The 16,075-nt window shown below is 49.7% G+C and overlaps 5 protein-coding genes across 5 annotated transcripts; 3 read left to right on the forward strand and 2 right to left on the reverse strand.

Annotated features, from left to right (window-relative positions):
* The first annotated feature begins 1,470 nt into the window (after positions 1–1,470).
* On the forward strand, positions 1,471–4,370 carry ASPVEDRAFT_805161 (putative serine-rich protein). The gene is made up of 3 exons (XM_040816889.1): positions 1,471–3,638; positions 3,707–3,903; positions 3,951–4,370. The coding sequence occupies exons 1-3, from the start codon at positions 1,787–1,789 to the stop codon at positions 3,987–3,989; spliced, it is 2,088 nt and encodes a 695-aa protein (XP_040670397.1). The 5' UTR covers positions 1,471–1,786; the 3' UTR covers positions 3,990–4,370.
* Positions 4,371–4,933: 563 nt separating this feature from the next.
* On the reverse strand, positions 4,934–6,830 carry ASPVEDRAFT_54768 (lysophospholipid acyltransferase; the record flags this gene model as incomplete). The annotated part of the gene is made up of 4 exons (XM_040814974.1): positions 4,934–5,415; positions 5,469–6,587; positions 6,664–6,708; positions 6,809–6,830. The coding sequence occupies 4 exons, from the start codon at positions 6,828–6,830 to the stop codon at positions 4,934–4,936; spliced, it is 1,668 nt and encodes a 555-aa protein (XP_040670398.1).
* A 190-nt stretch (positions 6,831–7,020) lies between these two features.
* On the forward strand, positions 7,021–9,191 carry ASPVEDRAFT_44164 (Sec1 family protein). Its single transcript, XM_040812992.1, has 3 exons — positions 7,021–7,246; positions 7,315–8,340; positions 8,396–9,191. The coding sequence occupies exons 1-3, from the start codon at positions 7,130–7,132 to the stop codon at positions 9,032–9,034; spliced, it is 1,782 nt and encodes a 593-aa protein (XP_040670399.1). The 5' UTR covers positions 7,021–7,129; the 3' UTR covers positions 9,035–9,191.
* A 182-nt stretch (positions 9,192–9,373) lies between these two features.
* On the forward strand, positions 9,374–10,562 carry ASPVEDRAFT_137541 (SDR family oxidoreductase; the record flags this gene model as incomplete). Its single annotated transcript, XM_040807402.1, has 2 exons — positions 9,374–9,517; positions 9,588–10,562. 2 exons carry the CDS (start codon positions 9,374–9,376, stop codon positions 10,560–10,562), a joined length of 1,119 nt encoding a protein of 372 aa, XP_040670400.1.
* A 708-nt stretch (positions 10,563–11,270) lies between these two features.
* Positions 11,271–15,588, reverse strand: ASPVEDRAFT_136711 (TRAPPII-specific subunit TRS120; the record flags this gene model as incomplete). Its single annotated transcript, XM_040807321.1, has 2 exons — positions 11,271–14,546; positions 14,602–15,588. 2 exons carry the CDS (start codon positions 15,586–15,588, stop codon positions 11,271–11,273), a joined length of 4,263 nt encoding a protein of 1,420 aa, XP_040670401.1.
* Between the last annotated feature and the right edge of the window lie 487 nt (positions 15,589–16,075).

Raw genomic sequence — 16,075 nt, forward strand, 5'->3', positions numbered from 1 at the left:
CAGTTATGTTTGATTTCTGATGATCTACAGTGAAATCTTCCTCAAGTTCTAAATGTCCTTTTGATGACATGGCTCTTTCTCATGAGAAGAATGAAGTGATCACCCTCAGGCACCAAACGAAGTGCTCCACTGAGCCCACTCAAGGTGAGTTGGCAGTCTTGGAGTCATCCTTCTGTTCCGTGATGCTTTTCAATGGCTGAGCCTGCATGATTTCTCGACTCTCAACGAGTTTTCCCCTGAAACTGGGCTGCTATTGGATCGCCAGGGCCAATTTCCCTTTCATTGATGCCAATGAGGTCGTCGAGATTTTAAGCCTGTTCTTAGCGCACTCAGCCACAACATGTGGATCGAGAGCCGGGAGCTTCTGGTTCCTGAACTCGTTGCCCAGCATGCCCACCAGCAGGTTCGTGAACTCCACCGTTGCGACTTGTCACATCACCTTATTTGGCCTCCTCGTGGAAGAGACGCTCGTAACCGAGTTTGGGAATGTGATGGGATTATCCGGCATACAGAGAGTGGGATAGATTGGCCTTCGTGCGTTGTTATTCCTCCAGCGCAGAAGTCACTTATGCACGCCGTATGCACGACCGAGCGTCCAAACTCCGTGCCTTGCATTCCCACTTTCTCTTCCTCCTTTCCACTGGCCAACGGCTCGACTCCGTGGGCGCCTGGTCCTCACTCCTGATTTGGAAGCCGGGCGTCAATTATTCATGCCCTCAGGGCTGAATGAGATTATTTGGCTAGCGGCAGGAAAGAACTCGAGTTCGTCAAGATACGATCCTTAATTTCCTCGGAGGACAACCGGCACGGCGGTAATCAAGATTCAAGAGATGAAGATGGGGTCTTCGTCGAGTCCGACCCGTTCAAAGCATATTCTTAGGCACTGACGATCTTCGGTCCTCGATCTCGGATGACGAAGAGGGACCGCTGCAATTAAACTCGAACCCGCTGGCAAATTGAGAGGCGGACATCTTCCTAAAATAAGCGATGAGCTTCGTTTGCCTTGTCTTATCCGCCAATCGTGCAATTTTAAACAGCGCTCCAGACTCCTCTGCATGGCCCCTGGGGTCCCTTTTGAGTCTAGTTCCTCCGCTGCTCACCGCCGCTGCGCAACGGAATTCCTGGGCTGAAGGGGAAAAGGTTCTCAAATACATAACTGCGGGTATCTCGCTGTTTCAGATCGTGTCCCTTTGCTTTCAGTCCTCCAGTCGTTCTGTCGTTTGTCGCTCTTTTAGAAACAGTTCCCAGCGGTGCTCCCAGCTCTCCGGTTAGACGCTCTTTTACCGTTCTTGCAATCGTTCATTCCCTTCGGCTGTATCAGGATTCAGTACTCTTGCTATCGGTCGGATCTACGCTCTCTTTGTTCCATAACCGCTGGACACCCGTCGCTCTTTTTCAAATCGAATTGTGTCGTCAATCCTGTCGTGGCATTCCTTCTGTGTCGAGTATTTTCACGGAACCACATCAACAAAACAACAGTCAACAATCGCCAATAACGTGTTGATCGTTTGTTTCATAGACAAGCCAAACCTACCTGGTGTTTTTATTTTTTTCTAGTTCACTTCCAGATTGAGTGGCATTTGATTATTGCCCATCACTTCTTTTCGGTACTTCGTGAATTACCTCTAATTGATAATATCTTGCGGAGGCTTTCATTTTCTTTCTATTCCTTTACCATTCTCTCTTGTTTTTGACACCCTTACCTTCTTTGAAAATCGCCTTGCGTCGGTCTTCACTTTTTACCGCTGGTATCACCCGATAATGAATTAATGGTCATTCCAACAACATGCGTTCGAACAACTCGTCCCCCCGACGGAGGGCGCTTCACGAACGAACACCGTCTCATACAAACGAATGTTCCCCACCTACATCCGTGCGGGCTGTCAGCGACAAACACCCTGAGCCAGAAGAGCATCACATCTATACGTCTACTCCTTACCCGACTAAGCCAGAACAGATTCTTCTGCCTCGACCCGGAAAAGGGCACGAATTTGTTCCCGACTCGCGCTTTCATTTTGAGGAAGGTCCAAGTGTATCAACAGAGACATACTCGACGGATGTTAGTGGACTTGCAGACAGCAGCGTAGTTGATCATTCAATTGCCGATTGGGATCTGTCTTCGACATTTGATGCCGCCAATACGCCTCCACAGTTGTGGGAGGATGATCCCAGCTCAAGCAAGACTTCCTTTCCGGAGTCAGAGCTGCTCGAAGGCGAGCGCTCTGGCTTACGGGAGAATGACGTAGCTGGTGCTACATATTCAGACGAAGAATCTACTCTACCTCAAACTGGGCCAACTATCAAGACAGTTGCCCCTGATTCTGTCTCGCGCGAACCCTCTGGCTCAGGAAATGCATCGTCAAGCAACACAAGCCCTAATGTAGTCCCTATAGGGCCCCCGTCCAGCCCTAATTACGTCGCTTTGGACACTTCCAGTCTCAATTTCGTTCGCATTGGTCCCTCGTCAAATCAGGATTCCGGTTCACGGTCGAACTCAGTATCATCGCTCAACTCGTTAGGCACCGTTATTCGATATGCAGACGCTGCACCTTGGACACATGGTTCGTCGTCTGAGCTAGGGCCCTCCCGGTCTCAGTCATTCCGCTCCAGCCCTCCATATCAGGTTCCATCGATGAGATCAAATTCTACTCGGCCGAGCGTTAGGAGCCATTCTCGTTCGGCAACTTCGTCCTCGGAAGGCGCCCCGCGCTCTGATATCCACCAGGTTGTTGTTGATAGCGGTGTATTCATCCAGTACCCGTCTATTAGAGCACCATCATCCGGTTCAAGAGTGGAAAATGTATCAAACTCCCCAGGGTCATCTGAGGATAATCTACCGGCACCTAGTGGTGATTATTCCTCTGCCCGATTTCGGTCTCATCTCTCGACGGTGACGTCTCGTTGGTCGGCCGAGGGCGAATCTGGCTTCGCTTCTCCCACGAACAATAACTCGAGAAATATGTCAGAAGAACTCTCGCCACCCCCTGTAGCCATGACGCGCCAAAGGCTCACATCATCTTCAGTATGGCTGGTGAATGAGTCAGAAGATGACGAATTCCTTGACAGTGTTGCTAGCCTACCACCGCGCCCCACAAACCCAGGTGTTCCCACTAGCCAGGCTTCAAGTTCAAGAAGCAGCAGTGTACGGAGCAATCAGCGTCCTGGCACGAGTTCTAGCCTTGTCACAAGCATCCTTCCGACTTGGGCTAGAATGTATTACACAACTGAAGAGGAACCCGGGAATTCTACACTGGCCCTGGTAGAGGAAGGTAGTCGCCCAGCCTCAGCGAGACCGGCAACCTCCAACTCAACTGTTATCCAGCGATTTACTAGCGCCATCAGTCGATCTAGAACCTCCCATGAGACCCAAACAAGCTCTGGCCAACAACCAGTTTCCGACCTCCGAGACCCACGAACCCATTGGGTGAAACCTCCCGAGCCATCTGTAACAAGGGCTGGATCGTCTCTTCACAGACTGCGACCTAGCTGGTCGCCCCATCTATTCCCCGACAGGCGTATTGTAGCGCCGAAGTCAAGTGCTTGGCGTGCACCATCTCTTGACTCTCGGACTGAGCCCATTCTTGGGCGGCGTAATATTCAAGTTTGGTCCTTTTGCTTGGGCTTTATATGTCCACTCAGTAAGCACATCCAACCTCTCCCCTGCTTCTTGACTTATGTTGTTTCTTACATAACCATTTAAATTTAGTCTGGCTCATCGCTTCGTTCTTACCGCTTCCGAAAAAGCCCGAAATGGTGATGGAGGAGAATCGTGGTCCTGACCTGGAGGAGACGCTCAAGACGCGACTCTACGACCTTGAGCGAAGGCGGTACCTAAATGCTCGATGGTGGAGAAACCTCAATCGATGGATGAATCCCCTAGGGTTGGTGATCGTTGCTATTATTGTATGTTCAGTTGCTCATTTGAGTATGGCTTCCACTAACATCCCCAGATAACTCTCGCTGTTGTGGGCTCTACAGTAGGCTTCTAAGATGCTCGTGTAACCCCGCCCAACTCCGTTGAACCGCCTTACACGACCTTATTCTTTCATTCTTTTCGCAGGCAATGCCTCGCCTCTCCGTCCCCTCACAGACCCATCTGGTCTGGTTTCCGAGTCCACAATTCAACTGCCTCATAGGCACGGTGGACTCTGTTGTGACGTTCTCTTCTTTTGACATTCGCTATTATACCCTTCTTCGCTGTCGCGTATTCCCCTCTTATTCCCCCTTATTTCGACTGCATTTTCGCTTCTTGTTCACAAAATTACTCGACACGACTGCATGATGTGATGCACATAATGTTTTATACTCATTCTCTTCCAGCCCGGCGTTTTTGCTTATGCTCCTCTTTCCCTCCTATGGGAGAGTGCTCCATGTGGAGTATTGGGTAATCGTTTTACTGCGGGTTTCTTATGACGACAGATTACGGACTCTTTCTATTCTTTACTTTACTGGCTCTTACTAGCCGGGAAGTTATGCACCATGTTAATTCTTAAACACTACTTATGTCTTGATGTATATACACTTAGTATTTAGACATGGGATCGGCGGATATTATACTTATATACACTCTATTTCAATAAAACAGCGCCTTATTTAACATATATTTCGACCATTTCTCAATGAAGATGTTTCTATGATTAAAGTTAATTGCACAATATATCTGATGGGGCGTGGGAGTGTATAATAGAACAAGCGATAGTGAGTAATTAGAACAGTATACAATTAACGGGGCGAGAACACATAAAAACCCATGTCGTCGATGTTGGCGTCAAGCATTTCATCCGGAAATATTTCGTATTCCAAAGATTTCACGGTCATCAGCCGCTCGGTTGGCATTGTGCACTACAAGCAAAAAGAGGCTCATGGCCTAAGGCCTTTATCCACTGCTGGCGCCGAAAAAAATCTGTATTCGATGATGGAGAACTGGTCTGGCTCATCTGAGCGGGTGGCCGATTTTGTCTTCAACCGCTGCCTTGAGTTCCTCGCCTGTTGGCATTGTGACCACGCTGCCTCGTCTGCGTCTGAATTCGATTTCAGACTTGACCTCCTGTACTGCATCATCAAATTCCTTGAAAGCATCACTTGGCAAACCCAGTGTTGGCTCTTGAATGCTCTCTGTGCTTGCTGATCGTACCATCTTGGGACGATCGCGAGATTTCAACTTCTTGACCAGGATACCCTTTGCTGGTGAAGCAAAGAAAGCGAGAGACACAACTATAGCAACGATTCCATAATAGTAGACGCTTTGCCAAACGCGGTTCGAAGCCGGGAAAGACAAGAAGATGAATGGCATGACAACAAAGGACATAACGGTCTGGGTCACAAACCAGCTGGCAAGGTCATAGTAACGCTTGTACGGCCCGGGCATAGTCTCATCTGCAGAAAGGAAAAAAGGTCGAACATAGCGTCGGAAGTCTAGGCAACGTGGTGAGTGATAGCAACGGAAACTAGGCAGGAGTACTACTTACTCTTCGCCACAGTTTGGACAAAAGAGCCTAAAACAAATGATAAATAATACCCAGGGTAAAATCCATGCCAGAACGCACTGGTCGTGAATGTCGCCAGACTCGCGCGGAATCCTGGCTTCTTTCCTTTAGGAGTAACGCGCAAGTAAACATAATTGCGCAGCCAGTGGTTGGTGTTCTTATTCCAGCTCCCTAAGTATCCGTGCGAATTTTGAGCGGTCTCGAGCTTCCAGGCATCGATGTTCTCAAGCCGGTTCCAAAATACCTTGCCGGTTTTGCCATCAAAGCCATTATAACCCATCCCTGACAGAATACAAGCGCCTTCAGCTAGGCTCCACACGCCGTAATACTTGGTACGGGCTGTAAATCCAAGAGCGTATAGGGACCAAACCCGTCGGATGAATGAGAAGTCCATGAAACTGGGATCCAGAACCGCATCTTGGTTGTAAATTGAGCCTAGTTGCAGGAAAACGAAAATCCATACCAGGCCTATGATTGCTTTCTTCATAGCAGGAGTTCCGCTTCGGGGAATCTTCCGTTTCTTTCTAGTCGGAGGTGCCTTGGACGGATCTGTGCCTGGAGGTATTTCGAAGAGCGTGGTGTCGATCCATCGACGGTAGGCAACGTAGTCAAATGCGGGGCCACCGAAAAGGCTGGGGAAAAATAGCACGTAGCCCGCGTAGTCTAATATCGAGGGAAATGCGGTAATCGCAGCATACTTCTGGGGATCCGACAGTTGATCTTGAGGCAATCGGCCGTCATGCACGTTCCAGCAGAAAGCTGAGAGTTTCATCACAAGCACCATTTGGGCCCCAGTAATGTCGATAACCTGCGGGTCGTCCAAAATCTGGCGAGAAATGTGGTTGATTGACATGTGGCCCATCAGAAATATGAAACCAATCCAAGGCATCATTGAACCGTCGATATAGTAGGAAATAGCATAGATGCCGGCAGAACTGTAGATGAGTGTCCGCAGGCCATCCCACAAGTCAAATAGCCCGATGAGGTAGAATAGCGATACTGCAATATTAAACGCATTTTTCTTCCAAGGCTGAGTATCTGGAATTCTCTTCAATAGCCCTGCCAGCGGATACGAAAGGAGGAACGAAGCTATGAGTTTTACTTTGTAGGAAGCCCCGCCATTAGCTAGACTGATCGAACTCGTGTAGTAACAGAAGGACCACCGGGTAGAACATACGCTCATCGACAGAAGCTCCAGTAATACTGGCAGGATAACTGAACACTGAAAAGTAGTAAAGAGAATGTTAGTCGACTCGATCTGAAGCTCTAACTTCGCTGTACCAAGACTCGATCCACGCAAAAAGAAAAGGAAATGGACGTACAGTAATCGATGCCTGGGAACATTATGAAAACCCGAGTGGGAGTTAGATTACAAAATGCACGACATGGGAGGTAGATGAGAAGACTAAGAAAGACAATGGGTGAAGGAGAGGAAGAAAGTGAAGATGTTGAGTTGAGTGTTGAGAAAGCATGACGGAATCACAAGGCCGATCACCAGACTCCGACTTGGCATCCCGCCAACACAGCTTCATCCCTCCTCTCTGTTCCTCCCTTCCCGTTACTCGCCCGTGATCATATCGAAGGGCTTCCTTTACCTTCTCTTAATTTGCTCATCCCTTACTCTGCGACCTCCTTCAGCCACAATGGATGTCGTCGCCGCGGTGTCTGGCTACATCTCCAAGATGGTCACTGCGGGCGATCCATCGGCATCAGGCCCGTCTACGACCAAGATGAAGATCTTACTTCTTGACAGTGAGACAGTGGGACACTCGCAATCCTCCCAGTGGTGCATGCGACAAACTTGTGTACTGACTAGCGACTGCCGCAGGTACCAATTGTATCGACGGCGATCACTCAATCCGCCCTGCTGAACCATGAGGTATACCTGATTGACCGACTGGACAACGCCGCTCGAGAGAGAATGCGGCATCTACGCTGCCTTTGCTTCGTGCGGCCCTCCCCGACGTCTATTCAGCTCCTCATCGACGAACTCCGCGAGCCGAAATACGGCGAGTATTACATCTACCTCAGCAACATTATCCGTAAATCCTCCTTGGAGCGTTTAGCCGAAGCCGATGTGCACGAAGTGGTACGGGTCGTGCAGGAGCAATTTGCGGACTTTCTTGTGATCAATCCCGACCTATGTTCTTTGAATCTAGGCTATCCGAACCAGCGACTTTGGGCCAATTCACCAGATGTATGGAACGCGGACGCGCTGCAGAGAACCACGGAGGGGGTAATTGCGACATTACTTTCCCTGAAGAAAAATCCGTTGATTCGATATGAAAAAAATAGCCTGTTGGCCAAGAAGCTGGCAACAGAAGTTCGCTATCAGCTGACGCAGGAGGAGCAGCTCTTCAATTTTCGCAAAACCGATACCCCTCCGATCCTACTTATTCTTGACCGTCGCGATGATCCAATCACGCCGCTCCTCACACAGTGGACATACCAGGCCATGGTACATGAATTAATGGGGATTCATAATGGGCGGGTAGACCTTCGAGATGTCCCAGAAATTCGCCCTGAGTTACGTGAAATCGTTCTTTCTCAAGACCAGGATCCGTTCTTTAAGAAAAATATGTACCAGAACTTTGGTGATCTCGGCCAGAATATCAAGGAATACGTGGAACAATATCAGGTGAAAACTCAAAACACGATGAATATCGAGTCTATTGCCGATATGAAGCGCTTCGTGGAAGACTACCCCGAATTCCGGAAGCTTTCAGGCAACGTGAGCAAACATGTCACGTTGGTCGGCGAGCTCAGTCGACGGGTAGGGGAAGATACCCTGCTCGATGTGAGTGAACTTGAACAGAGCCTGGCTTGTAACGACAATCATAATAGCGATCTAAAGGTACGTTAGGATCACGCCCTTATGTTCGTCCAATATCGAGTTAACAATCCGGTAGAATTTACAAAGGATCATTCAAATACCCACAGTACCTGCTGAAAATAAGCTGCGGCTAGTAGCCTTATATGCCATCAGATACGAGAAACAACCTTCAAACGCTCTTCCGATCTTGCTTGACCTGCTAGTCACGGCAGGAAATGTCCCTTCACACCGTGTGAACATCATACCCAAGATACTCGCCTACCACCATTCTCTCCAAGCTCCGCCTATCGCTGGCGGCTTCTCTGACCTCTTTGAATCCACATCGCTGTTTTCCGGTGCCCGGGACAGGTTCAAGGGGTTAAAGGGAGTTGAGAACGTGTACACGCAACATTCGCCTCGGCTAGAAGCAACCCTACAAAATTTAATCAAGGGCAAGCTCAAGGAGCTCCAATATCCGTTCTTAGAGGGTGGTGGTCATATCCGAGACAAACCGCAAGACATTATTATATTCATGGTCGGCGGAACGACGTATGAAGAAGCGAAAATGGTAACTCAAGTTAATGCTAGCTCCCCGGGTATACGGGTAGTTTTGGCCAGCACCTCCATCCACAACAGCAAGAGTTTTCTTGAGGAAGTCGACGATGCTGTCAGCGGATGGCCCGAGCCTGCGTCCTCCACTGCCGCTGGACGGCTTCGGAGAGAGATCGGACACTAGATGCCCAGTTCTGTTATACCATGTGTTTTACGGCTTGCCGGCGTTCAAATGGCTGCATTTTGAGTAGCGTTATGTAAATCTAAAGAGTTGGAGCTGAGCTAATAGACAGCCCCAATTTAAAAACCCTTATAAGCATAAATTTCGACTTATACCAAGGTAGTTGTAAGTAAACATGCACAGTTCGTAAGGCACTACTTAGCTATTGATGTGAACGTGCCGCGGCCCCGTATTTTCTTAATGCGGAGAATCGGAGACGGCGGGCGAGGTTCTCGCTCCACGATCGAACGATCCCCGACTGCAACAGCTTCCTTTCAAAAACAACCTCATTCATCCAACCCGATGGAACTTCACAACTCCCCACCTAGAGCGGCAACCGCCCTGTCGCCCTCTGCAACAACTAACAGTCGAGAACCGAAGCTCCAGCTCCCTTCGACCACCGACCCCCCAGGTCCGCAGAACCCGCCCAAACCACTTGTCTGGCTGGTATAGCATCCACCCCCCAATTTGCCCCAGAGACACCTGTATTGATCATTTTCCGCTCTCGCGATTTTAGATTTTTGGCGCGACTGGCCACATGGGCCGTTCTCTCGTAAAAACAGCTCTCTCGCGTGACGACCTCGTCGCGGCGGCCGGCCGCACTTTCGAAACCAGCCCGCAAGCGATGAAGAAGCTCGAAGATGAACATGAAAATTGCCTAGGCCTCCTCTGCGACGTACGAGCCCGTGAAACCGTGCAGCAAGTTATTGACCGCACAATCGAGCGATTCGGCCACATCGACATCATCGCCAACTGCGCGGGGTACGGTGTGATCGGGGCCTGCGAAGACCAGGACGAATACGACATCCGCGACCAGTTTGAAACCAATTTCACGGGGACTCTTAACATGATTCAGCTTTCGTTGCCACATTTTAGGGAACGTCGAACGGGGCGATACTTGATTTTTAGCTCAACTTCTGGCGCGCTCGGTGTACCTGGTTTAGGTCCATACTGTGCTTCAAAGTATGCCGTTGAGGGGCTGATGGAGAGTATGCTCTACGAAGTTGACAGCTTCAACATTAAGACTACGCTCGTCGAACCCGGCCACATGCGCCGTGATGATGTTGGAGATCTCGTCTCAGCCGAGGCTTTCCCCAGCACAGACAGCGTGCATAACCTTTCATCTCCCCTTCCATTATATGGACATTTCCTCGTGAAGCCACCAAGCGAGCCATACAACACGCCTACGGCGCCAGCAGCTCACGCAAAGCGGATGCTCATGTGGCTTGGTGATAAGCAGCCCGCTAGTGCCGTCAAGGCAGCACATTTGGTCTGGCAATTGGGCCACTGCTCTTATCCGCCGCTGAGACTTATATTGGGGACATATGCGGTCGAAAGTATCCGAGATCGACTCAAGTGTATTATTGAGGAGATAGAGGACTGGAAATATCTTAGTTTCCCATCTGTGGACCAACCGACTGGCTCTGCCGGGCAGAGTCAAGACAAACCTCTATCAAATACCCAAGAGCAGGAAGAGGAGGGCAGAATATGATTCCGGCGGTGAAGTTGATACATCATCAATGATGACCACGCGCCCGTCCTTTTATACGAGATTGGATTGAGCAATATGATATGATCCTGAGGGGCCGCGGTACCCGCATCAGGCCAACAGATCCACCGGTCTTACACCCTTTTGAATCCGAGGGACTTTGGTCGCCCCAAGCGCTCTCTACTCAGGTGGTGCTCCTAGTACAATGCTCACCACCTTGATTTGCGAACATCATCAACATATTACGACTACGAATTGGTCCCACGTTTCCAGGCAAACTAGCCAACACCAGCCTTCACGTCGAATGCGATTTAGCTGTGCAATGGATAAAATAACGGAACGGACAGGCTGAGTGGTCAACAATATGTATTATGTAGACATGTTGGGTTATTATATTCTCGGGTATGTACAGTGATTGGTATGAACCAGACAAATCTAGGTTTCTATATAGTATAGACAATCAAGAGTAAGATTGGAAGGGCAAATGGAGGGAACAAAAAGGAGCCCTGAAAACCACGGCGAGTAGACTCGCACAAACACACATTATTCTGGTAAAGCATTGTTTTGAGCTTTGGACTCAGGGAAACAGATTTCGGAGATTGTACAATAAAGAACACTGTTTGCTATCATTTCAGTCATGAGCTGCTGCTGGCTGCGCGTATCTCATGCAAAAAAAAAAGTCTGAAGCTCAGTCGTCTATGTTTCTGGCCGTTAATCATGAGCAGTCATAACACACGTTTCTCTAGCATGCCAGATGCGTCGTTTCTTAGCCATGTCGGCGCCGAAAGTGTCCTTGATGAAATCTTCATCGCTGGGGTAAGAGACAGACGCATGGTCGGAGGTGTCTTTTGCGTCCCCCTCGAGGGATGTGCGTAGGAGGCGTAGCTCCTCGACTGTTGCGCCGAATTCGTACTCGCCTCGGCAAAGGATGGTGACGCCGACGGTAGCAGTCGTGTTTTCACCACAGCCTAACACGGGCAGTACTTGCTGCAGCATGCCTGTCCAGGCCAGGCGTCTTGGAAGATCAAGCGCAACATTGCTTGGTTGATTGCGAAGGCTGGGCTGGAGTCGTAGTAGGGAGTGGATTGGTCTAGACGAGCGGTTGTGAACAGTGACAGTAAGATCCAACATCTCATCAGTCTCGACCTTGTATCTCGACCTCCCTGTTTGAATAACGCTAGCCGGCGCGTCGCTTTGAGAACTCCCAGTGAAGGAAGGCTTCAACGAGAAACTCGTCTCCACGTCCTCAAGTCGTAATGCGTCCACCATCCGAGCATTGAAGCGCATGTTTCTCAGGTCAATTGTTCCTTCACGGCCGCCCAAGGTTTCTTTCCAAGACCCACTGACTCTTTTGAGAAGCTCTTCTCGATACCAAAACGCCTCCCGTGCTGCAGCTTCGGCTTCGAATGTAAGTTTATGTGCACTAACAACAAACTGTCTCTTGGATCCCGTGTTTATAGATGGTATTGAGGCATGAGGGTTTTGTACATAAACACGAGGTAGAACGAGAACAAAGCGCGACATCTGGCCAGGTTGAAGCACCTCACGCAGGGAGTACTGACCGGCTTCGTCAGTCAACTCCCCGGGCTTGTCCATGACATGCAGAGCAACGGATAACGGGTTTGGCCAGGCGTTTCGAAGATCAAGGAGTAGAATGCAGTGATCGGAGCCATATGATCCGCGCGCCAGATTTGAGAGAACAGTTGAGAAATGATCACTGCTGTGAAGATCTGAAGATTCGAGAGCTTCGCCGGCGGAACGATTGATGTCCAGCTTCCCGTTATTCGACCATGCAAAGTCACTACTGAAGGGTAATATATCGCAACGGGCCACTTCCACACTCGCGTTCACAGTTGCAGTGAGCGGTATAAATAGTTGTCTGGTATAGAATATGTCAGGCAGTGCTTCATAAGAGACTCCGACGCTGGAATAGTCGATCTGCACTGTAGCCTCCTGCAACCCAGGGTTTCCAGTAACGTCGATAACGAACGTCGCACTTTGCCCTGCAAGGATGGAATAGTCATTTGGATTCAAGCCCTCTCTGCGCCAGTGCAGAGCTGGTCTTGTGAGCTTCAGCGTTAATTCATATATTTCAACTGGGAGCAAGTCCTTGTTGCTGAGCGCCGTCTGTATTTGTTTCGTTGTCGAGTCTTGAAAAGTGAATAGAATAAAGTCGAGGTCGCACGAAGATGAATTGCGCAGCGTGATGCTGAAAGTTGTCATCTCACCCTCAAGAACCATCAGAGCGGATTGAGAAAGTGATAGTGACTCTATTGTGAGGGACGGCTGGGGCCGGATAACTTTTACCTCACAACATGATGTTTCAGGTCCTTTCTTTGAGAGTGGTTTTCCATCCTTGGAGAATGTGGAGCTCCAAGATAGAGGGCGATCAGCAGAAGGCTTCTTGGCCGATAACCCGGTTCGTTTGAATTTTACCTCTATATCGGGTTTCCAGAAATCTTTGAATATAGGGAAGCTTCGCTCCCGACAGTACCGAGCCTTAACAGCACAGCCGGTTATTTTCAACGAGCCCTGCTCATGGGCTATTCCATATACTGTGATGTCCTGAATACAGAGCGGCGGAAGGAGTACCCATTCAGCCACGGCATCCAGAGACACACCTTCGCTCTCCAGGCGGATCCGTTCGATCTCGACTTCAAATTCGTAAGGATTCTGAAGAGTGACCTGGAATGCGGCATGTTCACCGGCAACCATAAGCAACTCTGAAGCCTTGCTAGTGGCCTTAGAAAATGGATTGTACAGGAACGGATCCTTTGTAGATTTTTTGCTTGTCGCAGTAACAGCGTCGAGTTCAGATTTGTTTCGACGAACTGGCTTATTAGGGTCAGATAGGGAGAGTAGCTCAACACCGCGAACTAAGAAATCATCCCAATATTCGGCTTCCAGCCCAGCTACACCAAGCCGATTCGCAGCACCAACGGTTCGTTTGATGTTATTCAAAAGGCGGACCTGTTCGTCCGGCTGCAAGCAAGGTGCGGTATAAGACAACCTAGAGAGCATAAGGTCTCCTCGAATCGTTTGAAGCAGCTCAACAGTAAATCGCAGAACGCCACCAAAATCCGGAAGGGCTTCACATGAGTTGATGCACATTTTGAGGACATCAATCTTGAGGTTCAGGTCACCGTAACGATCTAAGACAACGTGTCGAAAAGCCCGTTCAGCGATTCCAGCTACTGAGTCGTACTCAGTGGTTTCCAAATCAGCAGCGCTTCCGGACCTTCTTTTGCCTAGCTCGGTCCAAGACGAAGATTGTACGCCATATACTTCTCCAATAGTACCGAGAAGCGCGCGCATGCTCTGATCCATGTTACCTGGGCCTATATCAAGGGCATTTATGTCAAAAGCAGTGTCACTGAGCGACGATAAACCTGCTGCGGGGTGGATACCAACTTCAGCAGCCCCGATTTTGCGGGCCGTTACTAAAGCCGGAACCAAAATAGATAGAAGCTCCCTTAAAACGAATGCCTTTTTCCGTGGCAAATCAAGAGTGTTTAGGACAGACACAACACCAATCAGGATAGGTATCGCGTCCGTTGCAGGTAAATCCGAGCTCGCAGAAAGTGGCAGTGCGCGGAAGAGGAAATTCGCAATTTCATTTTTTCGAAGGATTGTCAGTCCCCGAGGCCGCTCAGGACGGATTAGAAGTTCCAGTGGCTCATTCATCACAACGTGCTTCAAGGCAATGTCATCCAAAGCCCCATCGCGGATTCGGGCGGCAACTAATAACCTTGCCAAGCGAATAACTGTTTCAGAAAAGACGAGCTGTGGTAGTGGTTCATCTGTAATATTGGCCGCACGATTATAGAGATTGAGGATATTGTTTGCTAGATCAGGCAAAAGGTTTGAGAGGTTTTGGAGGGAAATGATTCGATTCCCCGCGGAGGACTGGCTAGAAGTTGGATCAAAAGTGATCGCTGCCGTCATTTTGGAAGATTTATCGGCAACAGGATAGCATATCGGAGGGACCTGTGGATGAAAGGTATCAATAACCAATCGACCCTACGGAGAGACCGTAACAAACCTGAAAATCCATGCCCGCCCAAGCAAACATCAGCAAGCAGAGGAGAATTGACTCGAGTGCTTTGGCATGCCACACATAGTCGCTGCTTGCCCTCGCGTTAGATGCTGCCTCGACGAGTTCCTTCAAAGCATCGGGCCATCTTCCAGACTGGAGGAACAGAGTTCCTATTACGACACCTGAGCGACCTTTGATCCGGTTTTTCGTCCGATCTGTAGCACTCAGGCCACTGGCTGACATCCGATCCCTACTATGCTCTTTGGACGATGGTAGAGAGCCTGGTTTGCCTAAGGAGGTATTGGAGCGACTAGCCACCTGGATGGATCGAGTGATCTCATCGAACGTTGTCGGTGTCTCATGATCTTCAGGTGTCGGTGAGCTTTGGTTGGAGGCTTCGGGCGTCTCGGGCGTGCCACTTGGGTCCGTGGGAAGCTGGGCAGGCATCGTCATCCTATGAAACAGCTTGTCTGTTGGGCGCCGACGCAAATCCGGTCCACGATGCGGACCCCACGACGAGGCCTTCGGGGATTCAATTGTTGGGATACTCTGAATAGTCTTTGCAAACTCGTCCATCTCAGAAAGGAGGAGCGACGTGATATCACATAGTACAGTTTTCATCGTGGTAGCCTTGGAGGCCTGCGGAGGCGGAATCCATAGAACGTTATCGGGGCCATTAGAGGCTTTATTAACACCATCATAATCAAACACTAGAAGCTGGTGCACCAACGCCCTTGGGTTCTTCTCCTTAAGTAGCTCGAGCTCTTGTTGGAGGTAGCCCAGTCCCTCTGGTTTCGGCGACTGGTCAGTATTCGAGTCGACACCATTTCTGTCTGCACCACCAGGAAGCTCAGACCCATCGGCTATTGCAAGAACTACCAATGGCTCCCTAAATAATTCAAATGGATACAATTCCAGGTGTGATATTGGGGGCATGGAAAATGAAAGATCGTAAAGGATAATGCCCGTCGGGAAGGCTAGGGGAGAGAACATGTCTATGATTGAACAATCGCGGTGATCAGTTAGTCGGCGCTTTGAAGTTTTAGGCCATGCCCTATCGGAAGTTCATCCTCAAGCCTCGAGTCACTCACTTCGATTAGGCCGCGCATCGGGGCTGATGTCCCCCAAGCGGACGACATTTTCGGACTGGAGCCTCGCGGCGAAACTGAGAAAGCGAGATCGCTTAATTCGGCCAACTGGAAGTATCAAAGCTCGCAAGCGCGCGGGCGCAATAGGGGAGAGAGGATCAACGCCCATGGTGACATCCGAAAGGAGACGAGGCGGAGGCAGTCGGGCGTGATGCACGGGACTGCTTCCAACCGGGCGTACAGGAGTACCGAGAAATCATGCGAAACAACCCAAGGGGACGAGGCTAGAAGTTCTTAGTTAGGAATTCACGGTTAACACCAGCCGTGAATTGGCCACTTTGACCACCAGTCAATGGCAATAAAGTAGGGTTGTTGGCGCGGGAGTATAAGAG

The sequence above is a fragment of the Aspergillus versicolor genome, assembly GCF_001890125.1.
Source record: "Aspergillus versicolor CBS 583.65 unplaced genomic scaffold ASPVEscaffold_8, whole genome shotgun sequence".
Classification (NCBI taxonomy): Eukaryota; Fungi; Ascomycota; class Eurotiomycetes; order Eurotiales; family Aspergillaceae; genus Aspergillus; species Aspergillus versicolor.